This window comes from Sinocyclocheilus rhinocerous, unplaced genomic scaffold (genome assembly GCF_001515625.1).
Source record: "Sinocyclocheilus rhinocerous isolate Xijiao unplaced genomic scaffold, SAMN03320098_v1.1 scaffold923, whole genome shotgun sequence".
Lineage (NCBI taxonomy): Eukaryota > Metazoa > Chordata > Actinopteri > Cypriniformes > Cyprinidae > Sinocyclocheilus > Sinocyclocheilus rhinocerous.
The window spans coordinates 43,310-65,230 of NW_015642505.1; the positions used below are offsets into that span (position 1 = coordinate 43,310).

General features: G+C 42.8%; 2 protein-coding genes across 4 annotated transcripts in view; both read right to left on the reverse strand.

The window, feature by feature from the left end:
- LOC107755915 (AF4/FMR2 family member 4-like) overlaps positions 1-6,966 on the reverse strand; it is an 18,435-nt gene extending 11,469 nt beyond the window's left edge. Inside the window, exons 1-10 of one of the 2 annotated variants that reach the window (XR_001641755.1) lie at positions 6,765-6,966; positions 6,185-6,296; positions 6,033-6,109; positions 5,794-5,857; positions 5,576-5,712; positions 4,924-4,995; positions 4,761-4,854; positions 4,651-4,685; positions 4,443-4,570; positions 3,481-3,855 (exon numbers count right to left, since the gene is read on the reverse strand). Coding sequence is in view for 1 of the 2 variants with exons in the window: in XM_016572880.1 (XP_016428366.1) it covers positions 3,731-3,855; positions 4,443-4,570; positions 4,651-4,685; positions 4,761-4,854; positions 4,924-4,995; positions 5,576-5,712; positions 5,794-5,857; positions 6,033-6,109; positions 6,185-6,296; positions 6,765-6,859 (939 nt within the window). In the remaining variant the exon portion in view is untranslated. Of the gene's footprint in view, positions 1-3,456; positions 3,856-4,442; positions 4,571-4,650; positions 4,686-4,760; positions 4,855-4,923; positions 4,996-5,575; positions 5,713-5,793; positions 5,858-6,032; positions 6,110-6,184; positions 6,297-6,764 lie in introns of those variants that run through there. The other variant, XM_016572880.1, reaches the window with a different exon arrangement.
- Positions 6,967-7,080: 114 nt separating this feature from the next.
- Positions 7,081-20,786, reverse strand: LOC107755914 (AF4/FMR2 family member 1-like). Of its 2 annotated transcripts, XM_016572878.1 has the most exons (19): positions 20,542-20,786; positions 18,220-18,340; positions 15,486-15,923; positions 13,816-13,851; positions 13,662-13,745; positions 13,528-13,552; positions 13,417-13,456; positions 13,171-13,276; positions 12,005-12,457; positions 10,347-10,441; positions 9,767-9,878; positions 9,615-9,691; positions 9,376-9,439; positions 9,158-9,294; positions 8,506-8,577; positions 8,343-8,436; positions 8,233-8,267; positions 8,025-8,152; positions 7,081-7,437 (listed from the first exon to the last, which is right to left on the reverse strand). In XM_016572878.1, the coding sequence occupies exons 1-19, from the start codon at positions 20,595-20,597 to the stop codon at positions 7,313-7,315; spliced, it is 2,298 nt and encodes a 765-aa protein (XP_016428364.1). In that variant the 5' UTR covers positions 20,598-20,786; the 3' UTR covers positions 7,081-7,312. The 2 variants fall into 2 exon arrangements, with proteins under 2 accessions (XP_016428364.1, XP_016428365.1); XM_016572879.1 differs by lacking the exons at positions 7,081-7,437; positions 8,025-8,152; positions 8,233-8,267; positions 8,343-8,436; positions 8,506-8,577 and adding an exon at positions 8,809-9,055 and having other exon boundaries at positions 20,542-20,785.
- Positions 20,787-21,921: the final 1,135 nt, after the last annotated feature.

Consider the following 21,921-nt stretch of genomic DNA (forward strand, 5'->3'; position numbering starts at 1 on the left):
TTGATGGGCGAGTGCGGGTGGGAAGAGACTCGTGTGTGTGCGGGATGCGGGAGAATAAAATGATTCGCGGGACTCCCGTCCCGCAAAATAGAAATTATCTAAAAGTGTCTAAAACATATAAATTGTTATTTATCTGTTGCACAAAAAGAACAACTAATGTTAACATTAAAATGATTGACATGCGTAAGCTAGGCATAGTTTCTATTTATAACACGTATTTAAAGGGTTGCACAATGTAGCCAATCACAGACTCAGCTGTTGATTTCTGGAACGCAATGGCCAATCAGAGGTGATTAAGTTAGAATCTACTCACAGCAGTGCTGAAATTGCGTGCTCACGAATCCTCTCATTTTAACATACGAAGTGTAGACATTGTGAAAGATTCATTGTGCATGTATTTATTGTGTTATAACAGAGCTTTATGAGATCGCGATTAACTGAGATGTCAGTTTTTAGTGATAATAAAGGAAGCGCTGCTCGCATACTGCCATGCCAAACCATGCACGCAGCAGCACATGCTTGCTTTTCTGTTGTGAATGTTGATGCTTAGCCTAAATAACAAATATTTTATCGGGAGTGTTTATGCTGGGATGTTGTGGAGTTTAGGAGATGTTACAGAACCATTTCATGTAAATTTCTTCGATTGTACTGAAAAAAAATCTATACAGATTACTTTTATGTGGGCTTTTGCGGGCGGGAGCGGGACAAAACTTGAATGTCGCGGGCGGGAGCGGGTCCAGATAAGATATATTTCTGCGGGAGCGGGACTGAAAAATCCATCCCGCGCAGGTCTCTAATTCAGGGCTGTAGAGGTCCTCTCTAGGTGCTGATCCACCATCTGCTCTGGATACAGACTGGATCTAGTGGCTACGGTGACCTCGGAATAAGAGAGAAACAGACTAATATTAGCGTAGATGCCATTCTTCTAATGATGTAGCAAGTACATCGGGTGTTATGGGAAGTGTTCCCGGTTCTGGTTGAATTAACTAGTTCTTTGGGGTCAAGTTGTGGTTTTTTGATGAGAGGCTTAATAACAGCCAGTTTGAAGGTTTTTGGGACATATCCTAATGACAATGATGAATTAATAATAGTCAGAAGAGGATCTATGACTTCTGGAAGCACCTCTTTTAGGAGCTTAGATGGAATAGGGTCTAACATACATGTTGTTGGTTTAGATGATTTAACAAGTTTATACAATTCTTCCTCTCCTATAGTAGAGAATGAGTGGAATTGTTCCTCAGGCGATCTATAGCAAGCTATCTGATGTGATACTATAGCTGACGTCTGCATGGTTACAATTTTATCTCTAATAGTATCGATCTTGGAATTAAAGTAGTTCATAAAGTCATTACTGCTGTGCTGTTGGGAAATGTCAACACCTGTTGATGCTTTATTTTTCGTTAGTTTAGCCACTGTATTGAATAAATACCTGGGTTATGTTTGTTTTCTTCTAAAAGAGAAGAAAAGTAATCAGATCTAGCTGTTTTTAATGCTTTTCTGTAGGATAGGTTACTTTCCCGCCAATCAATACGAAATACCTCTAGTTTTGTTTTCCTCCAGCTGCGCTCCATTTTCCGGGCTGCTCTCTTTAGGGTGCGAGTGTGCTCATTATACCACGGTGTCAGACTGTTTTCCTTAATCTTCCTTAAGCGTAAAGGAGCAATTGTATCTAAAATGCTAGAAGAGAGAGAGTCCATAGTTTCTGTTACATCATCAAGTTGTTCAGAGCTATTGGATATGCTAAGGAATTGGGATAAATCAGCAAGATTACTTACAAAGCAGTCTTTTGTGGTAGAAGTGATGGTTCTACCATACTTGTAACAAGGAGTAGAATTTACTGTTTTAGCTATATGAAGTTTGCACAAGACTAGATGATGATCTGAGATATCATCGCTTGGTTGGTTTAATGTAGAACGATGGTGATGATGAAGAGCTCCTCTAGGAATCTAATCAGTACTTTCATAAAGCGCTGTCCTGATGCTGCAGCAATAAACAAAACAAAGGCATTATTTATTGCTGTGGGTGAAAATGACCGTCTTCTCTTTTTATAACCATCCAGGTAGTTAAGAAGGTTCTTTATCCTACCGTCATTTGATTTATTATACAGTAGTCAACATTTAAAGTGGATCAAAAAAGTTAATCAAAGTTGTCCTAAGACAAGAACGTATTTTGGTTTTAGGACAACTTTGATGAAAGGTTTTGATCCACTTCAAATGTTGACTACTGTATAATTGTTGATATACGTTTTTTGTTCTGTGTTTATATGTTCATGTGTTGTGAACAAGCAGTATTTTATACATCGCCTCCGAGGTGCCAAAAACAAATGAGAGCGAATAATAAAGGATAAAGATTTTATTCAATTCATATCCAAATGGATCCTGGGAAAACATCTTCAGTTCTCAGTAATAACGTCAACTGAACTCAGTCACACAAAAAAAGGAATAAGGCACGAAAACCACCGTTTTTTTTGTTTCCAAACACAATGTGACACACAAAGCTACTTTCAGTGAAGATTTGGCAATCAACAATCAAATCAGACTTTTGCTGATTCAAACCAGTTTGATAAAGTTGTTGAAAACCAACCCAAACTCCCACATCATAGGATATAAAATAAATACAAATAATTTCGTTCTGATATTCCATTTCGACAGAGAATTTTAATCTTCCAAAGTTCGCAGAAAGTAAATCATCATTTGAGCGTCAATCAACTTCTGCTGCTCTGGACCCAAGATTAGGAAAGAAAGGAAATGCTGATGGACAGGAAATACTTAGTGCTCTATTTAAAAAGTGACGAAGGATTTGACCAATGAGGCGTCGCTATTCTGAAGAACAAGCAGCTTGACCAATCTACAGGCTCAATGCTGTTCTGAAAATCAATTCTGTACTTGGTCAGAAATGATATAATAAATATCTGCTAATGCAAATAAATATAATGCCTCCCTATTGCAAAAAAAAAAAAAATTGACCAACAAAATTCAAGATTAAAGAGAGACAATCAAGAGAAAAACTCCAGAGGTCAGAGGTCAGGCCCATCAGCTGTACATACAAACAACTGCAGCATGAGTTTCTGTCACTGCCACAGTTTCTCTGAAGGGTCAAAGGTAATGCGACCATATAAAAGCTGGAAATGACAAATATTTGCACTGTAATCAAACTCACTCTATTTAGTGTTTGCTTGAGTTGATCAGATCTGAAGGCACTTGCTGCGCTGACAGTGTGTGTGTGTGTGTGTGTGTGTGTGTGTGTGTTAGTGTTCAGCAGTCACACAAAGCATTTGAACTGATGCTGTCTGTCACACACACACTCTCACACACAGACAGACAGACACAGACAGACACACTCACACACACACTCAGACAGACACACACACACAGACTCACACTCACACACACAGACAGACAGACACACTCACACACACACACACAGACTCACTCTCACACTCACACTCTCACACACAGACAGACACAGACAGACACAGACACAGACTCACACTCACACACACACTCACACACACACTCATGAGATGCTGCTGGACTTTGGCTTGATGGTGGACGCAGTGTCACGTGGGTTCGTTCAGTGCAGAGGGAAGACCATCATGTTTTCGTGTCAGAATGACCCGCGGCTGAAGCGCTTCATTAGCCGCTAAAGAGAGATTGATCGTTTGATTTGATCATTGTGCAAATAAATGAAGGCTGCCACATCCTGGGCTCTCCGGCGGTCGAGGGAAGCGTCAGCGCCGCTTCTGCGTGTCGAGTCTGATCCAGTGCAGGCCGGGTCGAGCGTATCGCACTAAAGCACTCATGGAGGACATCAGACTCAGAGGACCGACGGCAGAATCCAGCTCTCGCAGCAAACCTGCAAACCACCACAAAACCACTGCGCTCATTAAAAACACCAGAACAATCCTCACACAAGTGTCCGGCTCAACTCTTTTACTTCTTAAATGAATATAACAGACCTACAAACATCGTCTGGGAAAAATACTGTCTTAATCTGCACACAGACCCAAACACAATTAATCCACCATTAATATTTGTCATTCAACACGTAAAAAAAAATAATTAACACTATTAATGTAGCATTCGTTTTGTCTTCTATTTCCTAATGTAGCTCTGCTAAAGTCTGTTGCCCATATCGTATGGTTTATGCCCACAAACCAGCTCCACAAAGACAAAGAGTTGATTTTTTTTTTCAATAAAATTGATCATTTTAATACTTACTTGACATGAAAATTAAAATAAACTTGAAAAAGGGGGAAAAGAATGAAAGAATGAAAGAGCGAGTAAAAAATAACGCTCTTATAATGAAGTATTTTAATCGATTGATGGCACTACTAACCCTAACCTACTGTATTATGAACTCGGTTTGTAACAGAAGATTGTTTTTTACAGACGAGGACAAAGACGTTCAGCATTCAGCTGTGACCTCTGACCCCGTCTCACCGCTGCCTCGGAGAGCGATCTGGTCCGCCTGCTCCCAGATGTGGTGAGCGCTCAGGAGGAGCGTGGTGATGCTGATGTACGCCGCCGCCACCTGCTGGACCGGCTGAGGAACAAGCAGCGAGCCGCTCCTGCGGAGACAAACACAGCGGTGAAGAGAAGAGAAGACAGCGCATGGATCCGAGTCCATGAGTGCGGCGAGGACGCTCACTTAGACACGGAGGGAGACGCAGACCACGAGCAGCTCTGCAAACAAACACAAAGAGCGTGAGGCAGACGTCAGACATCTGAATAAACTGCAGGAGACGGAGGAGCACGCACTCTGAAATGATCCGTGAGCATCCGCGAGTGTCTGAGCGCTGGCTCTCGTCTGGAGCGGAACATGGCCATCTGCAGCAGAGACTGGCACCGCATGCTGGGGACAAACACAACACGTCACTCGTGTACAGACTCACGTCTCTGTCTCTGCTGGGTCGGCTCTCACCACAGGACGCAGAAGTCCCTCTCGTGAGCGGCGGCCGCCGGATCCGTGTAGTTCTTCAGCTTGAGAATGAACCTGGACAGACCACAGCATCAGCAGCCAGTCGAAGCATCGCTACTAGGGATGTAACAATATTATCAATATCACGATGGCAAAACTGTCTCGGTATTATCGTGGTCACATGACGATATGAAACGATAGGTCTTCCGGGCAAAAAGTGTAGTTTTTCAAATATATATTTAAACTTCGTATTCTAACATAAAATGCATTTAAAGTTGTGTTTTGGGGCATTATGCTTTGGCACAGTATCTGTCAAACGAACTCAAACCGAAAGCACAATATGCTTCATCAAGTCTGTTTTTGCTGCTTGTTTCAAAGCGAAGCGCACACTTGGTTCAGACGATCAGCTCGTGATCCGGTGTTTTCTGCGTCTCAGAACGACTCGTTCACACTGAATGAATGCAGTCCACTCGTTTATCACACGTTGTTTATCACATGTCAAAATATCTCTTTGAAGTGTAGAAATTAGGAAAGAAGTATTGTACTTTCCCTGCTGTAGTGTAAAGCAAAAATAATATACCGATGAAATATTAATTTTCATTTAACAGTGCAGTTGTTTTACAATATATGACTACTGCTGTCATTGTTATCTCACCTGATCAGGTCCACCGTCTCCGAGAACATGGTGTAGGCAGATTTGGGCGTCTGCGGCTCCGTCTGCATGGCCACAGCGCTCTCCGTGAACGACAGCGCAGCCTCCAGATAGCACAGCGCTTTAGCCATCTTATCCGGCTGAGGAACAGAGAAACACGTGTGTCAGAGCGAGCGTGGAGCTCACCGTACAGCAGACTCAACCGAAGGCTTGATAAACACCGTAGCATCTGCTTTGTGCTTCAGCTTTTTGGCTTCCTTCAAATGATCTTCCACTGAGAGTTTCCTGGGAACCAGAGGTCAGAGGTCAATCACAGAAACACTATGCACGTGGCGAGTGACGAAGCCTAAAAGACACTTGTTGTTTGCGTTTCAGCTGACATTCATCACTCGTATCACATCGCTCTATGTTCACAGACGTACTCGGTGTGATTTCTGTGAAATAAAGCAGCGGCACGCACCTGCGATCGGGCAGCAGCGCTCGTGGTTTGGCCGCAGGAGGTTTCTCCAGGAGCTCCTTGTGGCTCTTGCCGGTTTTCTGAGTAATAAAAACAGTTCATTACATCAGAGCAGTAATCCCAGGAGAAATCTGAAGTGAGGATATCTGCAGTACCTTCCCATGAGTCTCTGCTTTCTTCCGCTGGCCGTCTCTGTCCTGAGGAAGACCTGAGCTGTTTTTCACACTCTTCTTCTTCATCATCATCTTGTCGCTGTTCCCGACGGCTCTGATGGAAACATGAAGAGCGTTCAGATCGGCGTCTATCAGACAGAGACTCTTTCCATTCCACATCAGAAAAGTTCTGGCGCTTGCGTCACATTAATGAACGTCACTGCATTAGCTCAATAAATGACACTGGATATTTTGTAAGGAAAGATGCACAAACAAACACACTTTACAAACCAAACATTTGTACAGTTTGAAACACTAAAACAGTCTAGTGACCGTCAAGATTGCATTAGTTTTCAGTTGGTGGATCATGTTGATACACCTGTAGTTGTCAAGATATTCATCCAAGAGCATCATAAAACCCCAGACATTCCATCACCATCATCATTATTATAACTTTTATAATACATTTCTATTAATATGGAAAAAAGTCTTGAGTGATCCTGGTTTAAATTCATTTCTGAGATGTGGAAAGTAAGTATGTAAAACACGTCAGGCTCTGATTGGCTGTGTTTCTGTAACTCACTCTGATTGGTGGAGGCTCTTCTGAGAGGAAGAAGACTGTTTTCTCTCTTTGTCCAGTTTCTGTTTCTTCTTTGAAGACTTTTCATCCCTCTCCATCTGCAAATACACACACACACCCCTCCAAAGTATGTCACATACAATAAAATGAGTGAACGTGATTCTGTAATGTTTGATGGCAGCTCTTCGTTACTCTGCAGCAGTAGTGAGTCAGGGTTAGGGGTCAGTCAAAGTCAAAGTCAAAGTTTATTTATAAAGCACTTTTTTTAAAACAACAAGTGATTGTCAAAGTGCTGTACACACATAAGAGAAACTCACACACACACTCACACACACACTCACGAGATGCTGCTGGACTTTGGCTTGATGGTGGACGCAGTGTCACGTGGGTTCGTTCAGTGCAGAGGGAAGACCATCATGTTTTCGTGTCAGAATGACCCGCGGCTGAAGCGCTTCATTAGCCGTTAAAGAGAGATTGATCGTTTGATTTGATCATTGTGCAAATAAATGAAGGCTGCCACATCCTGGGCTCTCCGGCGGTCGAGGGAAGCGTCAGCGCCGCTTCTGCGTGTCGAGTCTGATCCAGTGCAGGCCGGGTCGAGCGTATCGCACTAAAGCACTCATGGAGGACATCAGACTCAGAGGACCGACGGCAGAATCCAGCTCTCGCAGCAAACCTGCAAACCACCACAAAACCACTGCGCTCATTAAAAACACCAGAACAATCCTCACACAAGTGTCCGGCTCAACTCTTTTACTTCTTAAATGAATATAACAGACCTACAAACATCGTCTGGGAAAAATACTGTCTTAATCTGCACACAGACCCAAACACAATTAATCCACCATTAATATTTGTCATTCAACACGTAAAAAAAAATAATTAACACTATTAATGTAGCATTCGTTTTGTCTTCTATTTCCTAATGTAGCTCTGCTAAAGTCTGTTGCCCATATCGTATGGTTTATGCCCACAAACCAGCTCCACAAAGACAAAGAGTTGATTTTTTTTTTCAATAAAATTGATCATTTTAATACTTACTTGACATGAAAATTAAAATAAACTTGAAAAAGGGGGAAAAGAATGAAAGAATGAAAGAGCGAGTAAAAAATAACGCTCTTATAATGAAGTATTTTAATCGATTGATGGCACTACTAACCCTAACCTACTGTATTATGAACTCGGTTTGTAACAGAAGATTGTTTTTTACAGACGAGGACAAAGACGTTCAGCATTCAGCTGTGACCTCTGACCCCGTCTCACCGCTGCCTCGGAGAGCGATCTGGTCCGCCTGCTCCCAGATGTGGTGAGCGCTCAGGAGGAGCGTGGTGATGCTGATGTACGCCGCCGCCACCTGCTGGACCGGCTGAGGAACAAGCAGCGAGCCGCTCCTGCGGAGACAAACACAGCGGTGAAGAGAAGAGAAGACAGCGCATGGATCCGAGTCCATGAGTGCGGCGAGGACGCTCACTTAGACACGGAGGGAGACGCAGACCACGAGCAGCTCTGCAAACAAACACAAAGAGCGTGAGGCAGACGTCAGACATCTGAATAAACTGCAGGAGACGGAGGAGCACGCACTCTGAAATGATCCGTGAGCATCCGCGAGTGTCTGAGCGCTGGCTCTCGTCTGGAGCGGAACATGGCCATCTGCAGCAGAGACTGGCACCGCATGCTGGGGACAAACACAACACGTCACTCGTGTACAGACTCACGTCTCTGTCTCTGCTGGGTCGGCTCTCACCACAGGACGCAGAAGTCCCTCTCGTGAGCGGCGGCCGCCGGATCCGTGTAGTTCTTCAGCTTGAGAATGAACCTGGACAGACCACAGCATCAGCAGCCAGTCGAAGCATCGCTACTAGGGATGTAACAATATTATCAATATCACGATGGCAAAACTGTCTCGGTATTATCGTGGTCACATGACGATATGAAACGATAGGTCTTCCGGGCAAAAAGTGTAGTTTTTCAAATATATATTTAAACTTCGTATTCTAACATAAAATGCATTTAAAGTTGTGTTTTGGGGCATTATGCTTTGGCACAGTATCTGTCAAACGAACTCAAACCGAAAGCACAATATGCTTCATCAAGTCTGTTTTTGCTGCTTGTTTCAAAGCGAAGCGCACACTTGGTTCAGACGATCAGCTCGTGATCCGGTGTTTTCTGCGTCTCAGAACGACTCGTTCACACTGAATGAATGCAGTCCACTCGTTTATCACACGTTGTTTATCACATGTCAAAATATCTCTTTGAAGTGTAGAAATTAGGAAAGAAGTATTGTACTTTCCCTGCTGCAGTGTAAAGCAAAAATAATATACCGATGAAATATTAATTTTCATTTAACAGTGCAGTTGTTTTACAATATATGACTACTGCTGTCATTGTTATCTCACCTGATCAGGTCCACCGTCTCCGAGAACATGGTGTAGGCAGATTTGGGCGTCTGCGGCTCCGTCTGCATGGCCACAGCGCTCTCCGTGAACGACAGCGCAGCCTCCAGATAGCACAGCGCTTTAGCCATCTTATCCGGCTGAGGAACAGAGAAACACGTGTGTCAGAGCGAGCGTGGAGCTCACCGTACAGCAGACTCAACCGAAGGCTTGATAAACACCGTAGCATCTGCTTTGTGCTTCAGCTTTTTGGCTTCCTTCAAATGATCTTCCACAGAGAGTTTCCTGGGAACCAGAGGTCAGAGGTCAATCAGAGAAACACTATGCACGTGGCGAGTGACGAAGCCTAAAAGACACTTGTTGTTTGCGTTTCAGCTGACATTCATCACTCGTATCACATCGCTCTATGTTCACAGACGTACTCGGTGTGATTTCTGTGAAATAAAGCAGCGGCACGCACCTGCGATCGGGCAGCAGCGCTCGTGGTTTGGCCGCAGGAGGTTTCTCCAGGAGCTCCTTGTGGCTCTTGCCGGTTTTCTGAGTAATAAAAACAGTTCATTACATCAGAGCAGTAATCCCAGGAGAAATCTGAAGTGAGGATATCTGCAGTACCTTCCCATGAGTCTCTGCTTTCTTCCGCTGGCCGTCTCTGTCCTGAGGAAGACCTGAGCTGTTTTTCACACTCTTCTTCTTCATCATCATCTTGTCGCTGTTCCCGACGGCTCTGATGGAAACATGAAGAGCGTTCAGATCGGCGTCTATCAGACAGAGACTCTTTCCATTCCACATCAGAAAAGTTCTGGCGCTTGCGTCACATTAATGAACGTCACTGCATTAGCTCAATAAATGACACTGGATATTTTGTAAGGAAAGATGCACAAACAAACACACTTTACAAACCAAACATTTGTACAGTTTGAAACACTAAAACAGTCTAGTGACCGTCAAGATTGCATTAGTTTTCAGTTGGTGGATCATGTTGATACACCTGTAGTTGTCAAGATATTCATCCAAGAGCATCATAAAACCCCAGACATTCCATCACCATCATCATTATTATAACTTTTATAATACATTTCTATTAATATGGAAAAAAGTCTTGAGTGATCCTGGTTTAAATTCATTTCTGAGATGTGGAAAGTAAGTATGTAAAACACGTCAGGCTCTGATTGGCTGTGTTTCTGTAACTCACTCTGATTGGTGGAGGCTCTTCTGAGAGGAAGAAGACTGTTTTCTCTCTTTGTCCAGTTTCTGTTTCTTCTTTGAAGACTTTTCATCCCTCTCCATCTGCAAATACACACACACACCCCTCCAAAGTATGTCACATACAATAAAATGAGTGAACGTGATTCTGTAATGTTTGATGGCAGCTCTTCGTTACTCTGCAGCAGTAGTGAGTCAGGGTTAGGGGTCAGTCAAAGTCAAAGTCAAAGTTTATTTATAAAGCACTTTTTTTAAAACAACAAGTGATTGTCAAAGTGCTGTACACACATAAGAGAATAAAAATGTCAGTGATTACGAACAGTCAACAACACAAAAAAAGAAAACAAAACACCATAAAACAATAGAAGAAAGCAGCTCTCATGTAGCGTCAAATGCCAGACTATAAAAATGAGTTTTTAAGCTAGATTTAAAAACAGCAAGTGTTTGAGCCTGTCTAATGTAGCGGGGCAAACTATTCCAGAGCTTTGGGGCCGCCACTGCAAATGCTCGGTCACCCCTGCTCTTCAACTTTACCCGTGGGATAACTAAGAGCAAATGGTCAGCAGACCTAAGTGCTCTTAGCGGAGCATACAGCTTAATCAAGTCGGACAGATATTTAGGTGCTAAACCATTAAGAGATTTAAAAACAAATACCAAAATCTTAAACTGAATCCTAAAATGGGCAGGTAACCAGTGAAGAGAGGCAAGAACGGGGGTGATGTGGTTCCCGCTTTCGTGTACCCGTCAGCAGTCGAGCTGCCGCATTCTGGACCATCTGCAGTCTGGAGAGAGAGGCCTGACTAATACCTATATAGAGGCCATTACAATAATCCAGACGAGTTGAAATAAAAATATGGACGATTCTTTGAAAGTCTTTAGAAGACAGGAAAGATTTCACCTTAGTGAGTTGTCTCAATTGGAAAAAACAGGATTTAACTACCGAGTTAATCTGTTTGTCCAATTTAAAATCACAGTCTATGATAACACCTAAATTTTTTACATGGGGCTTCACAAATGGTTTCAATTCACCAAGGTCCAAATCTGATAACTCACAAGTACCTCCCGGCGTAAACAGTATAACTTCTGTTTTATTTTCATTAAAATTAAGGAAATTTAGTGCCATCCAGGCTTTAATTTCCTCAAGACACTGTAATAGGGGTGCTAAAGAGCAATTATCTCTTCGTTTCAAAGGTAGATAAATTTGCGTATCGTCTGCATAACAATGAAAAGTAATACCAAATTTCCTAAAAATATGTCCTAAGGGGAGCATATACAGGGAGAACAAAATAGGCCCCAAAATGGAGCCCTGGGGGACCCCACACGTGAAAGAAGCAGTTGAGGAGACAAAGTCTCCAATACGAACTGAGAAAGTTCTTTCGGACAAATAGGATCTAAACCATCCCAACGCAGTACCCTTAATACCAACACATTGTTCTAAGCGTGTAATCAAGATCTTATGGTCTACAGTATCGAATACAGCCGAAAGGTCTAATAGAATTAAAATCGCACAGTCCCCTGAGTCAGTAGCAAGTAACAAGTCATTAAAAACCTTCAACAGTGCCGTTTCTGTACTATGTAAAGCTTTAAAACCAGACTGAAACACTTCGTGAATACCAGGGTCAGGGGTCAGGTGTTAGCTGTGCTCACCGCTCTCTTGCGTCTCGACGCTCTGCTGTTCTCTGTGTGAGGCGGAGCTGCTTTGGGCTCCTGTGGGATCCTGGAGAGCAGCTTCAGCTTGATCTTCACCAGCAGCGGCGGATGTGTTTGTTTGCTGATGTTGTTGGTGTCTGCTGTCGTTCTCTTCTGCTCTGTGTGATGTGCTGTTTTCTTTCTCTTGTGTTTGGGTCTGTGTGTGGATGTGCTTTCTAACAGCGGATCCTCACACATGCTCGTGCTCCCCACAGTCTGTCTGAGATCGGACGCTTTGCAGCCGTCAGCTGGGTCACTGTGGCAAGTCTGTGACCCTGGCGCCTCAGTCCTGTCAGAGGAATCATGGGAGTTGGGCCTGATGGCATCACATGGGCTCCTAGGGTTCTGCTGGTGCTGGTTTCCCCTCCTTTCTAACCACCGTCCTAGCTGCCAGTCACTCTCTTTCTGTGGCTAAACACACACACACACACACACACACATCAGGATGACGAAAAAGTGAGGATGAATGCTGTTCTTACTCATCATGGCAATATAAGTTGTATGCAAGAAACTCCTGTTCTCATTTACATTCATACAAGTGCATGTGTGTACCTGTGTGTGTGTGCATCCACCTGTGTGTGTGTGTGTGTGTGTGCACCTGTGTGTGTGTGTGTGTGTGTGCGTGCGCACCTGTGTGTGTGTGCGTGCGTGTGCACCTGTGTGTGTGTGCGTGCGTGTGCACCTGTGTGTGTGTGTGTGTGTGTACTGGTTTATATATCCTGGTGGGGACTTAAACCTGACTACACACAGACTCATGGGGACTTGTGTCATGGTGGGGACCTAAATTGTGGTCCCCACGGGTACAAAAGCTTATAAATCATACAGAATGAAGTTTTTTGAAAATCTAAAAATGCAGAAAGTTTCCTGTGAGGGGTAGGTTTAGGGGTAGGGTTGGTGTAGGGCAATAGAATATACGGTCTGTACAGTAGAAAAACCATTACGCCTATGGAGAGTCCCCACAAGGATAGCTGACCAGACGTGTGTGTGTGTGTGCGTGCGCACCTGTGTGTGTGCGCGTGTGTACCTGTGTGTGCGTGTGTGTACCTGTGTGTGCGTGTGTGTACCTGTGTGTGCGTGTGTGTACCTGTGTGTGCGTGTGTGTACCTGTGTGTGCGTGTGTGTACCTGTGTGTGTAATGTCTCAGGAGCTGCTGGTTCATCTGGGCTGCTGCTCTTTTCACTGTCAGTGTCTGAACTGCTGTCAGAGTCACTGGAGCTGCTGGAACCACCTCTATACACACACACACACACACACACACACAGAGAGTAAAGTTTAAACAGTAGCGGAAGAGAGAGGGGAGAAATCTTCATCTTGACCTTTTTGTAGCACCTTCACATGAGCTCAAGACAAAGATCTGATCTGATACTCACTGAGATTCCAGCTGAACTTTGTCTGATGATTCATGAGCTTCTAGTAAAGAACAACACAACAACTTAAAAAGCACATAAACAGACTTCAACAACATACACACACACACTTACCGAGGGCCGGTAATCCATGTGTCTCCTGTCAAAACAGTTACAAGAATTAAAGTTCAAAAAAGAATGAGCTCAAGAATAAGTCTGAATGCTAGTGTTTCAGTGAGAACCAACGAAACCCTTTACTCTGATCTAACCTCGTTAGTGGAGAGGACCTTGGGCGGCTCGGCTGTGGTTGGCGAGCAAATGGTCGTCAGCAGTGGAGGCCATGAGGTCATTTCCTGTGTGAGAGAGAGACACTGAAATCCTGCAGCTTTCCAATCAAACGAGATTGTCCCAAACTCAACTGACCTGCAGAATGTCCTCCACACGCGCTCCAGACACAATCTGCAGACGAGAGAGAGAGACGTGGCCTTGATTATAGTGATGGGTCGTTCTTGAACGAATCTTTAATGTGACTCTGGAATAACGAGTCGTCTCGGGGAGGGATTTGTTCAGTCGCGCATGCACAACATCCTATAGGTCCTGAACTGGAATTAGTTCACCTGTTTCAAGTCTTCGGGTTTTTCGAGTCGTTCGTTCATCAGCTTAGTTTATGGGGCTGTCACGTGATGAACAAACGACTCAAACCCGAAGACTTGTCAGATAAGAGGTGAGGTGAGCTAATCATAGACTAAAGACCCAGGTAAACAATAAATAAATATTTTCTGTATAGTTCTGTATTATAGTTCTGTCTTGTTTGTAGTTTGATCAATATTTGCGTTAGGGCTGCACAATATATCGTTTCAACTGCTGTCGCCTCTGGCTTGCTTAGTTAGGGACACTTATTTTCCAGCGATATCGTCGACTTGATTGCACAGATACTATTCAGCATCGATATCACGATGTGCGCATCTGCAATAGTCACATCGTGGGATGTGCGATGTTTAGTATACTGATCGTTATATTTATACTGATTGTTTTCTTTGAACACACAGACACCGTGTCTAGTCTGTCTAGCCGCAACAGCTGAAGTCTGGCTACACTGGACGTGAAAAGCGACCGCTGCAAATCATATGAACTTTGTGTCAGTTCGTCATAAATAAAACACGGCAGCAGTTTACTGTCAGGGATTTGTCGCATCGCATCAGTAGACAGCATCACGGACTATAATGAGTTCTGTAGTATTTTGCTGCATCGCGCCGCTCGCGTCTGGTGTAGACACGGTGAGAGCCACGCAGATTAACACCGGATTCCTTTCACTTCCGCGTCTATTAATGACACATACGCGCAAAATTATGTCAAAATGCATGTCTCTGCAAGTATCCTTGTAACCGTTGCTTATGGTTTAAGGTGAAGGTAAACAAGTGAGAAAGAAAATGGATGTGTAACAGTATACTGGATTACAGCAGTTTAATGTTCCTGAGGCTTTCTGTGTCATGAACGTTAATCAAACATCAAAACACAGAGAAAAATCTCTTTTGTAGCTTTAACACAGATTTATTAAATTAATTTATACAGTGAAGACTATGCAGTGTTATTTGATTATTCAATTTCTGTACCTGAATACTGTTAGACTTACCTGAAAAATATAAAGGACTGTTTATTTAATTTGTATCTTTGTTCTATTATATTTATCTATGCTTGTAATTTGTTTATTTTCTATGCTGATTCACTCACCTACAAAATCACTGATTCTTTTTTTCCAAATAGAGCTATTCAAGTCATCTGGTGATATTTTTTTTCATATCGCAATATATATTACAGAAAAACTAAATATCGCAATGTGAGTTTTTTCCAATTTCGTGCAGCCCTAACTTGCGTAAGTAGTAGATGTGTTAGGGAAGTAACACATAACATTTTAATTATATTTAGCTAAAATGAATGAAATGACTCGAAAAAAAGATTTGTTCATTTTGCTGAATGAGACTCAAAGGTCCGAGTCGGTAAAATGATCCGAACTTCCCATCACTACTTGATTAACTTTTGAAAACACTCGGAAACACACGCAGGCTTAGTCTGGCTCTCACTGTAACACTCACATCAGCAGCCTGCAGAGGGGCAAGGTTTGGTTTGCTGCTCTCCTTCAGGTCCTGTAAGTGCTCATACGACTCCAGTGAGGCCTTCAGTTCAGAAGAGTCGCTGGTCACCTGATCCGGACCGTCCATCGGCCTCACGTACGCTGTGGGTTTCTTGGCCTTGGCCAGTTTACTGTGCAGGTTCAGCGGAGGCCGCTCCGGAGACGGGCCGGTGTCCGAGTCGCTGGACCGCAGAGGGGACAGGGCCGGGAAACTGTCCCAGCTCTCTCCTGAAGCAGGGCCGGAGGCGGCTCTGGACCGATCCGTGTGTCCCGACTGCGCCTGAGGGAACTGCGTGGAACGGTCGTAAGGAAGCGCGGGGTCCTCAGGTCCATCATATCCATCCTCATAATTACCCAGCATCCTCTGGATGCGACTCGAAAGCTCGTCATCTTTGATTCTCTGCAAAGTAAATCAGACAAAGGAAGTGTATTTATGCTCTGTTATTTTGCAGCAGTCACATCGAGGGTTAGCGGCTCAGATGTGTTTGATTAGCGCTGGAGCCTCCTAAAGCACTGACACACAACTCATGTGTGTTCACTAACATACACCAACCCCAAATATAATATAAATACACAGAATGATAGTAGGTTTCAGTGTTCAGCTGCGCTGTCCTGTGATCTTAAGAGCCTCCATTTAGGCCTGGGCGATAAAACCGTATCGGTATTATTGACAGTACACCTTCATCAATAACGACAGAAATAATGTTCGCTGTAGTGCACAATATAGTGACAAGCAGCTGTGACATAAGAACACACGAACACATGCTGAAATGAGTACTGTGCCTGCCTGCATTGAGGAGATTGTGAATAAAAAAAGAATTAATCGAATTTAAAAGAAAAATTTGCATTCGAATGCAGAAACGATGCATACGAATGTTAGTTGTGCATCTGGGAGCGTCATCAGCGGCACACGAGATGATGTAAGTGTTTTAATGTTCTCCTGAGCCTCTCCAGTTGAACCCACAAGATGCGCCGCTGCTGCGTTTTTCATTCAAAGTATTACAGAGAAAAAGAAGCTCAATGCAGCGAAGATCTTTGTTAGGATAAAACCGAAACCAAGCCATTCACACGGAGCACATGTTCTGTGCATTTTCAAGACGGACAGCTATGAGTGCTGCACTCGCGTCTCACACAAGAGATGAAAGCCAAGTAAAGTTAAGAGGTTCAACTTTTAGAAGACATGTCGCGAATTTGTGGGGGTTTTTATTTCATTTCACTGCATCTCATATGTTTTTTAATCAATCTGTGTGATCGGCGCTGCGGCTCTATGTATTACGCTATGCATAAATAGATGCTGCTGTTTTGTTCAAAATTGTTTATGCAATTTACGAAATTATATTTGATTCATATATGTTAATTTAGACGTTATGCACTTTTTTTAATACAGTCATTATTTCATTGTATTGAATAAACAATTTAATGCTGTGCATTATTTTGCTCATTGCACCCTCCTGTGGCCTCAGGAGACAAGCCAAAAGTTTCCTTAACACTTATTTAATCTGCATGTAAAATATAAGGAAGGAGATAATTGTTTACATTTAATTTTGTGTTTGACCGTTAAATCTAAAATAAGGTTGTGACTGTGAAACCAAATAAATAAGAAACAAATAAGAGATGCGAAACGATTAAGAAAGCTTGGATGCACGGCATAAACCTTGATGTAAAATAAAATAAATAAATGACGCAAAGTTTAAATAAAGTAAAAATCACTGTGGAACCAAATAAATGAGAAGCAAATGTTTAAAAAAACTTTTTCAGCTATACCGCCCAGCCCTACCTCCACTACACTGAAACTGCACAATCGCTGCTGTCTGAGGGATCTGTGCTCACACAACACATCTTTGGCTGTACTGCTTCACAACACGTCTGCCTCATTGATACGGCGTCACACCAGACGTGTTCAGAGAGGAACAGTTCACATATGAAGAACCGCCACACTAACAGAGCACAGGATCAGCTTCTGTACTGATCTGGTTTACACTCTGAGCTTATATAGTGAGTCAACACACACTTTACTCATCAAAGACCTTGAGAACACAAACACACTCAAAACGCAGTTTCACATCATCACGTGATGATCAGCAGGATTTCAGATCAGAAACTGAAAAATGAATCAAGTATTAAAAATCTCTGACTGTTTCCATATGAAGAGACACAAACACACAGCAGCATCTATGAACACTTTCACTCCAGAAACAGAATCATTACACGCCACACACACACCACACAAACACACACACGCCCACACACACAAATACGTACACACACGCACGCACGCACACACACACACGCACACTCACACACGCATGCACACGCACGCACACGCACACTCACACACACATACTCACACACGCATGCACACGCACGTACACGCACGCACACGCACACTCACACACACATACTCACACACGCATGCACACGCACGTACACGCACGCACACGCACACTCACACACACATACTCACACACGCATGCACACGCACGTACACGCACGCACACGCACACTCACACACACATACTCACACATGCATGCACACGCACGTACACGCACACTCACACACCATTACCGTGATATATCGCATTACCGAATACCGGCACAAGTCTAATACTCACACACACGCACACGCACCACACACACACGCACGCACACTCACAAACACACGCTCACACACACACACGTGTCATGAGAAATGTCACCTTATACGGATTGTTGAAGAGAGGAGCGATTCTGTCATACTGCGTCTCCTCCGGCTGCACCTCCTGACTCCGTCTCTCCCTCTCCATCCGACGCAACATGTTGCGATCCTCCATCTGCACACTGCACACACACACACATACACACACACAGATGAGTCACGGGATGAACATAAATACAAACTTGAAATCAACCTGTTCACATTAAAACTCAACATTTACACTTGCATGCCACACCTGGGGCCTGTTTCATAAAACTAGTTTACCAAATAAGCCAGGCTTATTCCAGTTAGTCTGACTTATTGTCCCTTGATTTGGTTGATATCACCACTGACTCGCTCACATACAATTAGTTGACTTTATTATCAGTCCAAAAATACAAGTATACAGAAAATGCAACTTAAATAAATCAAAGAAATAAAAACATAGGCCTAGGCTACAACTGACTGTATTTAATGTATTGTGCCAAATGTAATGACCTTATATAAAAACATTTATCATGGTTGCTACTTGTGCATTCAGTTTCTAGCCATGCAGCCTTTCTCTGGGGTTTTATGACAGCTGTACCTTTTATGGTTATTAATATAACATTAAAACATTACAATCTAAACTTGCTCTTTAAAGCACTAAAAACACTAAATTAAAACTTAAAATCACTGAATTAAAAATTAAATTAAATAATAGACTACATTTTAACTGAGAAGAGGAATACACATTAACTCTATTTAGGGCTGTATTAGCCAGCTTACATTTGATTTACAGTTACTGCTATCATTAAAATACACTTATATGTAGGATTAAAATTCTACATGTGTCACATTTAATGTCCAACAACAAATATTTTAGCAGAATGTATATTTTACTCAGAATTATTGCACTATTATATTTAGCGTGCATGCGCGCAGCAGCGCTCCTGACAGTAAAATGGATATATCTGCATGACTTTCTAACATTTACAGATGAAGAATATACCTGTGACGTGTCAGTTATGCACGGAGGAAAACAAATGCATTAAACAGCACAGATATATTCGCTGTTTGCGATGGTGGAGCGATTTGATCCGTGATCGACTTTAAGAATAAGCTGCACATCAAATGATCTTGACTCACTGAACCTGGATCAAATGAGTGAGATTGCGTGAACTTAAATTGTCGTTTATGAAACCGCTTTAGTCCTGATTGGTTTGTTAGGTTATTTCAGGTCAGGTTTGGGACTTTAATCCCCGCTTTTCTTAGTGTCTTTTATGAAACAGCCCCTGATCTGTGTGTGTTCATGATGAAGGGAAATAAAAGCAGAAAGAGGCTCGTATGTTCTGAAGGGTGTGTTCTGCGTGTCTCAGTGTGTGTGTCTGGAGGGAAAAGTGTGTAAGGAACATCTGCTCTCAATTAAGACTCTCACACACACACACACACATTTGTGCAGATCACCTGCTCATCATGTCTGTCATATAACAGAATAATTAGCACTATTATAGCCATTTATGCTGAAAATTAATAGAAAAATAGTATTCAAAACCAGAAAAAAATATAAGAAATACATTTCAAATGAGTCACACCTGAATCTGATACACACACTGTTTAGTCTCTGTATTAATGCTCAAGTTTTAACATTTAACGTTGCATTAATAACTACATTCTGCTTGACCTTTCAGCCCATAATAACACGTTCTTTCTCACCTTGACTCGCCCACTCGTGTTTGTGTTGATGAGACATACAGCAGATACAGTCACACTCATCAGACACTAAAGTGATTATCAGTCTTCACTGAAGGTCAAAGGTCATCACAGCAGTGACCGACACACACACAGACACACACCTGCAGTGGCTGGACGCACTCTGTTCTGTTCGTGTATGTGTGTGTATGTGTGTGTGTGTGTGTGTGTGTCAGATTCAGATGAATGAATGTGTTTTTCCGGCCTAAAACTAGTTGAAACACTCACACTCTTATAATGATCTTACAACACACACAAGACACAACAGACACAAAAGAACACACACACACTGACCATAAGTTTGACAGCAATCATTAATTCATTTATAAGGATTAAAGCAGATAATTTCAGTGTAGGTATGACTCAAGAACACACTCGCGTCTATGCGTTAGTATTTACACATGATGTCACTTCACTTTTATTTAGTTTGTACTCATTCATGTAATCATTTGTGCTTCAGTCAGTTCAATTCTAAAACTTCCAATCCGTTTTATAAGTTATATTTGTCGGTTTCTCGTGTGTCTGCGCAGATTTGGTGTGTGTTTACAGACTTTAAGTGTTTACTTGTGTTTTATTTCCTGATTTTGAGATCGTTTTCCCCGAGTTCTCTCACCTGCTCATTCTCGGTCTGCACTGTCCGCTGTGAGGCGTCGGTTGTCGGTCGCTCATGACGACACGATCCGCCGATTTATCACATTTCTTCAAATCCAGAAAAGCAGCTGATTTCCAGAAACCGCAGTTTGACTGAAGCGAGCTCGCGAGCAGAACGGCGCTCCGCGGACGCGTCCACTCCTGAGCGGGGGTCACCCGGTGCTACATGCTTCAGATCAGTGGGTCAAACACACACGGTTTAACTCTATATTTAACAGCAGGCTCCTTTTGTTCAAAGGTTTATTATGAATTTTAATAATTAAACATGAATTCGTATAATTATTCGTCCGGATATCATGAAGTAAAGCGCACACCCCCGCGCAGTATTACATGGTTCCGGCTCAACACTCCTTTTATGGGCATGTTGTTGCAGGAGCGCGCACGCCAACAATCACATCATCACGTTAGAGCAGCGATACTGATTTAAAGTAAATAGTAATACAGTGATATTTACATATGTAGAAATACAGACACTGTTAGTAAACGCTTACAGCTTTAAATAAAATAAATGAAGGTTAAATAGCTAAATGAAACCGTTTCTTTAATTGAATTTGATTGTCATTTTTAATTGCACTTTTCAGTTGCCATAAAACAAAGTGTTTTTAACTGTCATCTACCGTATTGTCCCGAATATAAGACGACCCTGATTATAAGACGACCCCCCCCTTTTTCCAGATGTACCTTTTGGAAAAAGGCTTTTTAAAAAACAAATCTTGTTTTTTCTCAGTAAAACACATTTTGTCTTCAATTATTTTCATATTGCATCATTTTCCTATTTGAATTTTTGTTTTGAAAGAAAAAAATATCGTCTTATATTCGGGACAATACGGTAATTCAATTGAAATAGTACTAGTCTGTTTTGTTATAGTACTAACTGACTGAGATCATGTAGCTGTTAATCAAACTGAGACTGCGTTCGGAATAGTTTTCTACCAAACAAACGTGACTCTGCTGAGAGAAACACCAGCACAAGCCAGAGGGGGCGCACGAGGAGCGCACGCTAACAGCACCAGTCTGCTATTCCCGCTTCAGCCAGAGGGGGCGCACGAGGAGCGCACGCTAACAGTGTCCAGTCTGTTATTCCCACTTCAGCCAGAGGGGGCGCACGATGAGCGCACGCTAACAGCACAAGTCTGCTATTCCCGCTTCAGCCAGAGGGGGCGCACGAGGAGCACAAGCTAACAGTGTCCAGCACGCGATTAGCTGTCGTGTATAAATGGGCTGACAGAAGAAGACTAAAGCAGCTGTAGCTCAATTATAAGTCTACTTTCTAAATCATTCAATTAACCAGGAATGAAACGCTGCTGTGTTGCTCGGAGTCGCAGCGGTTTGTCCTGCTTTG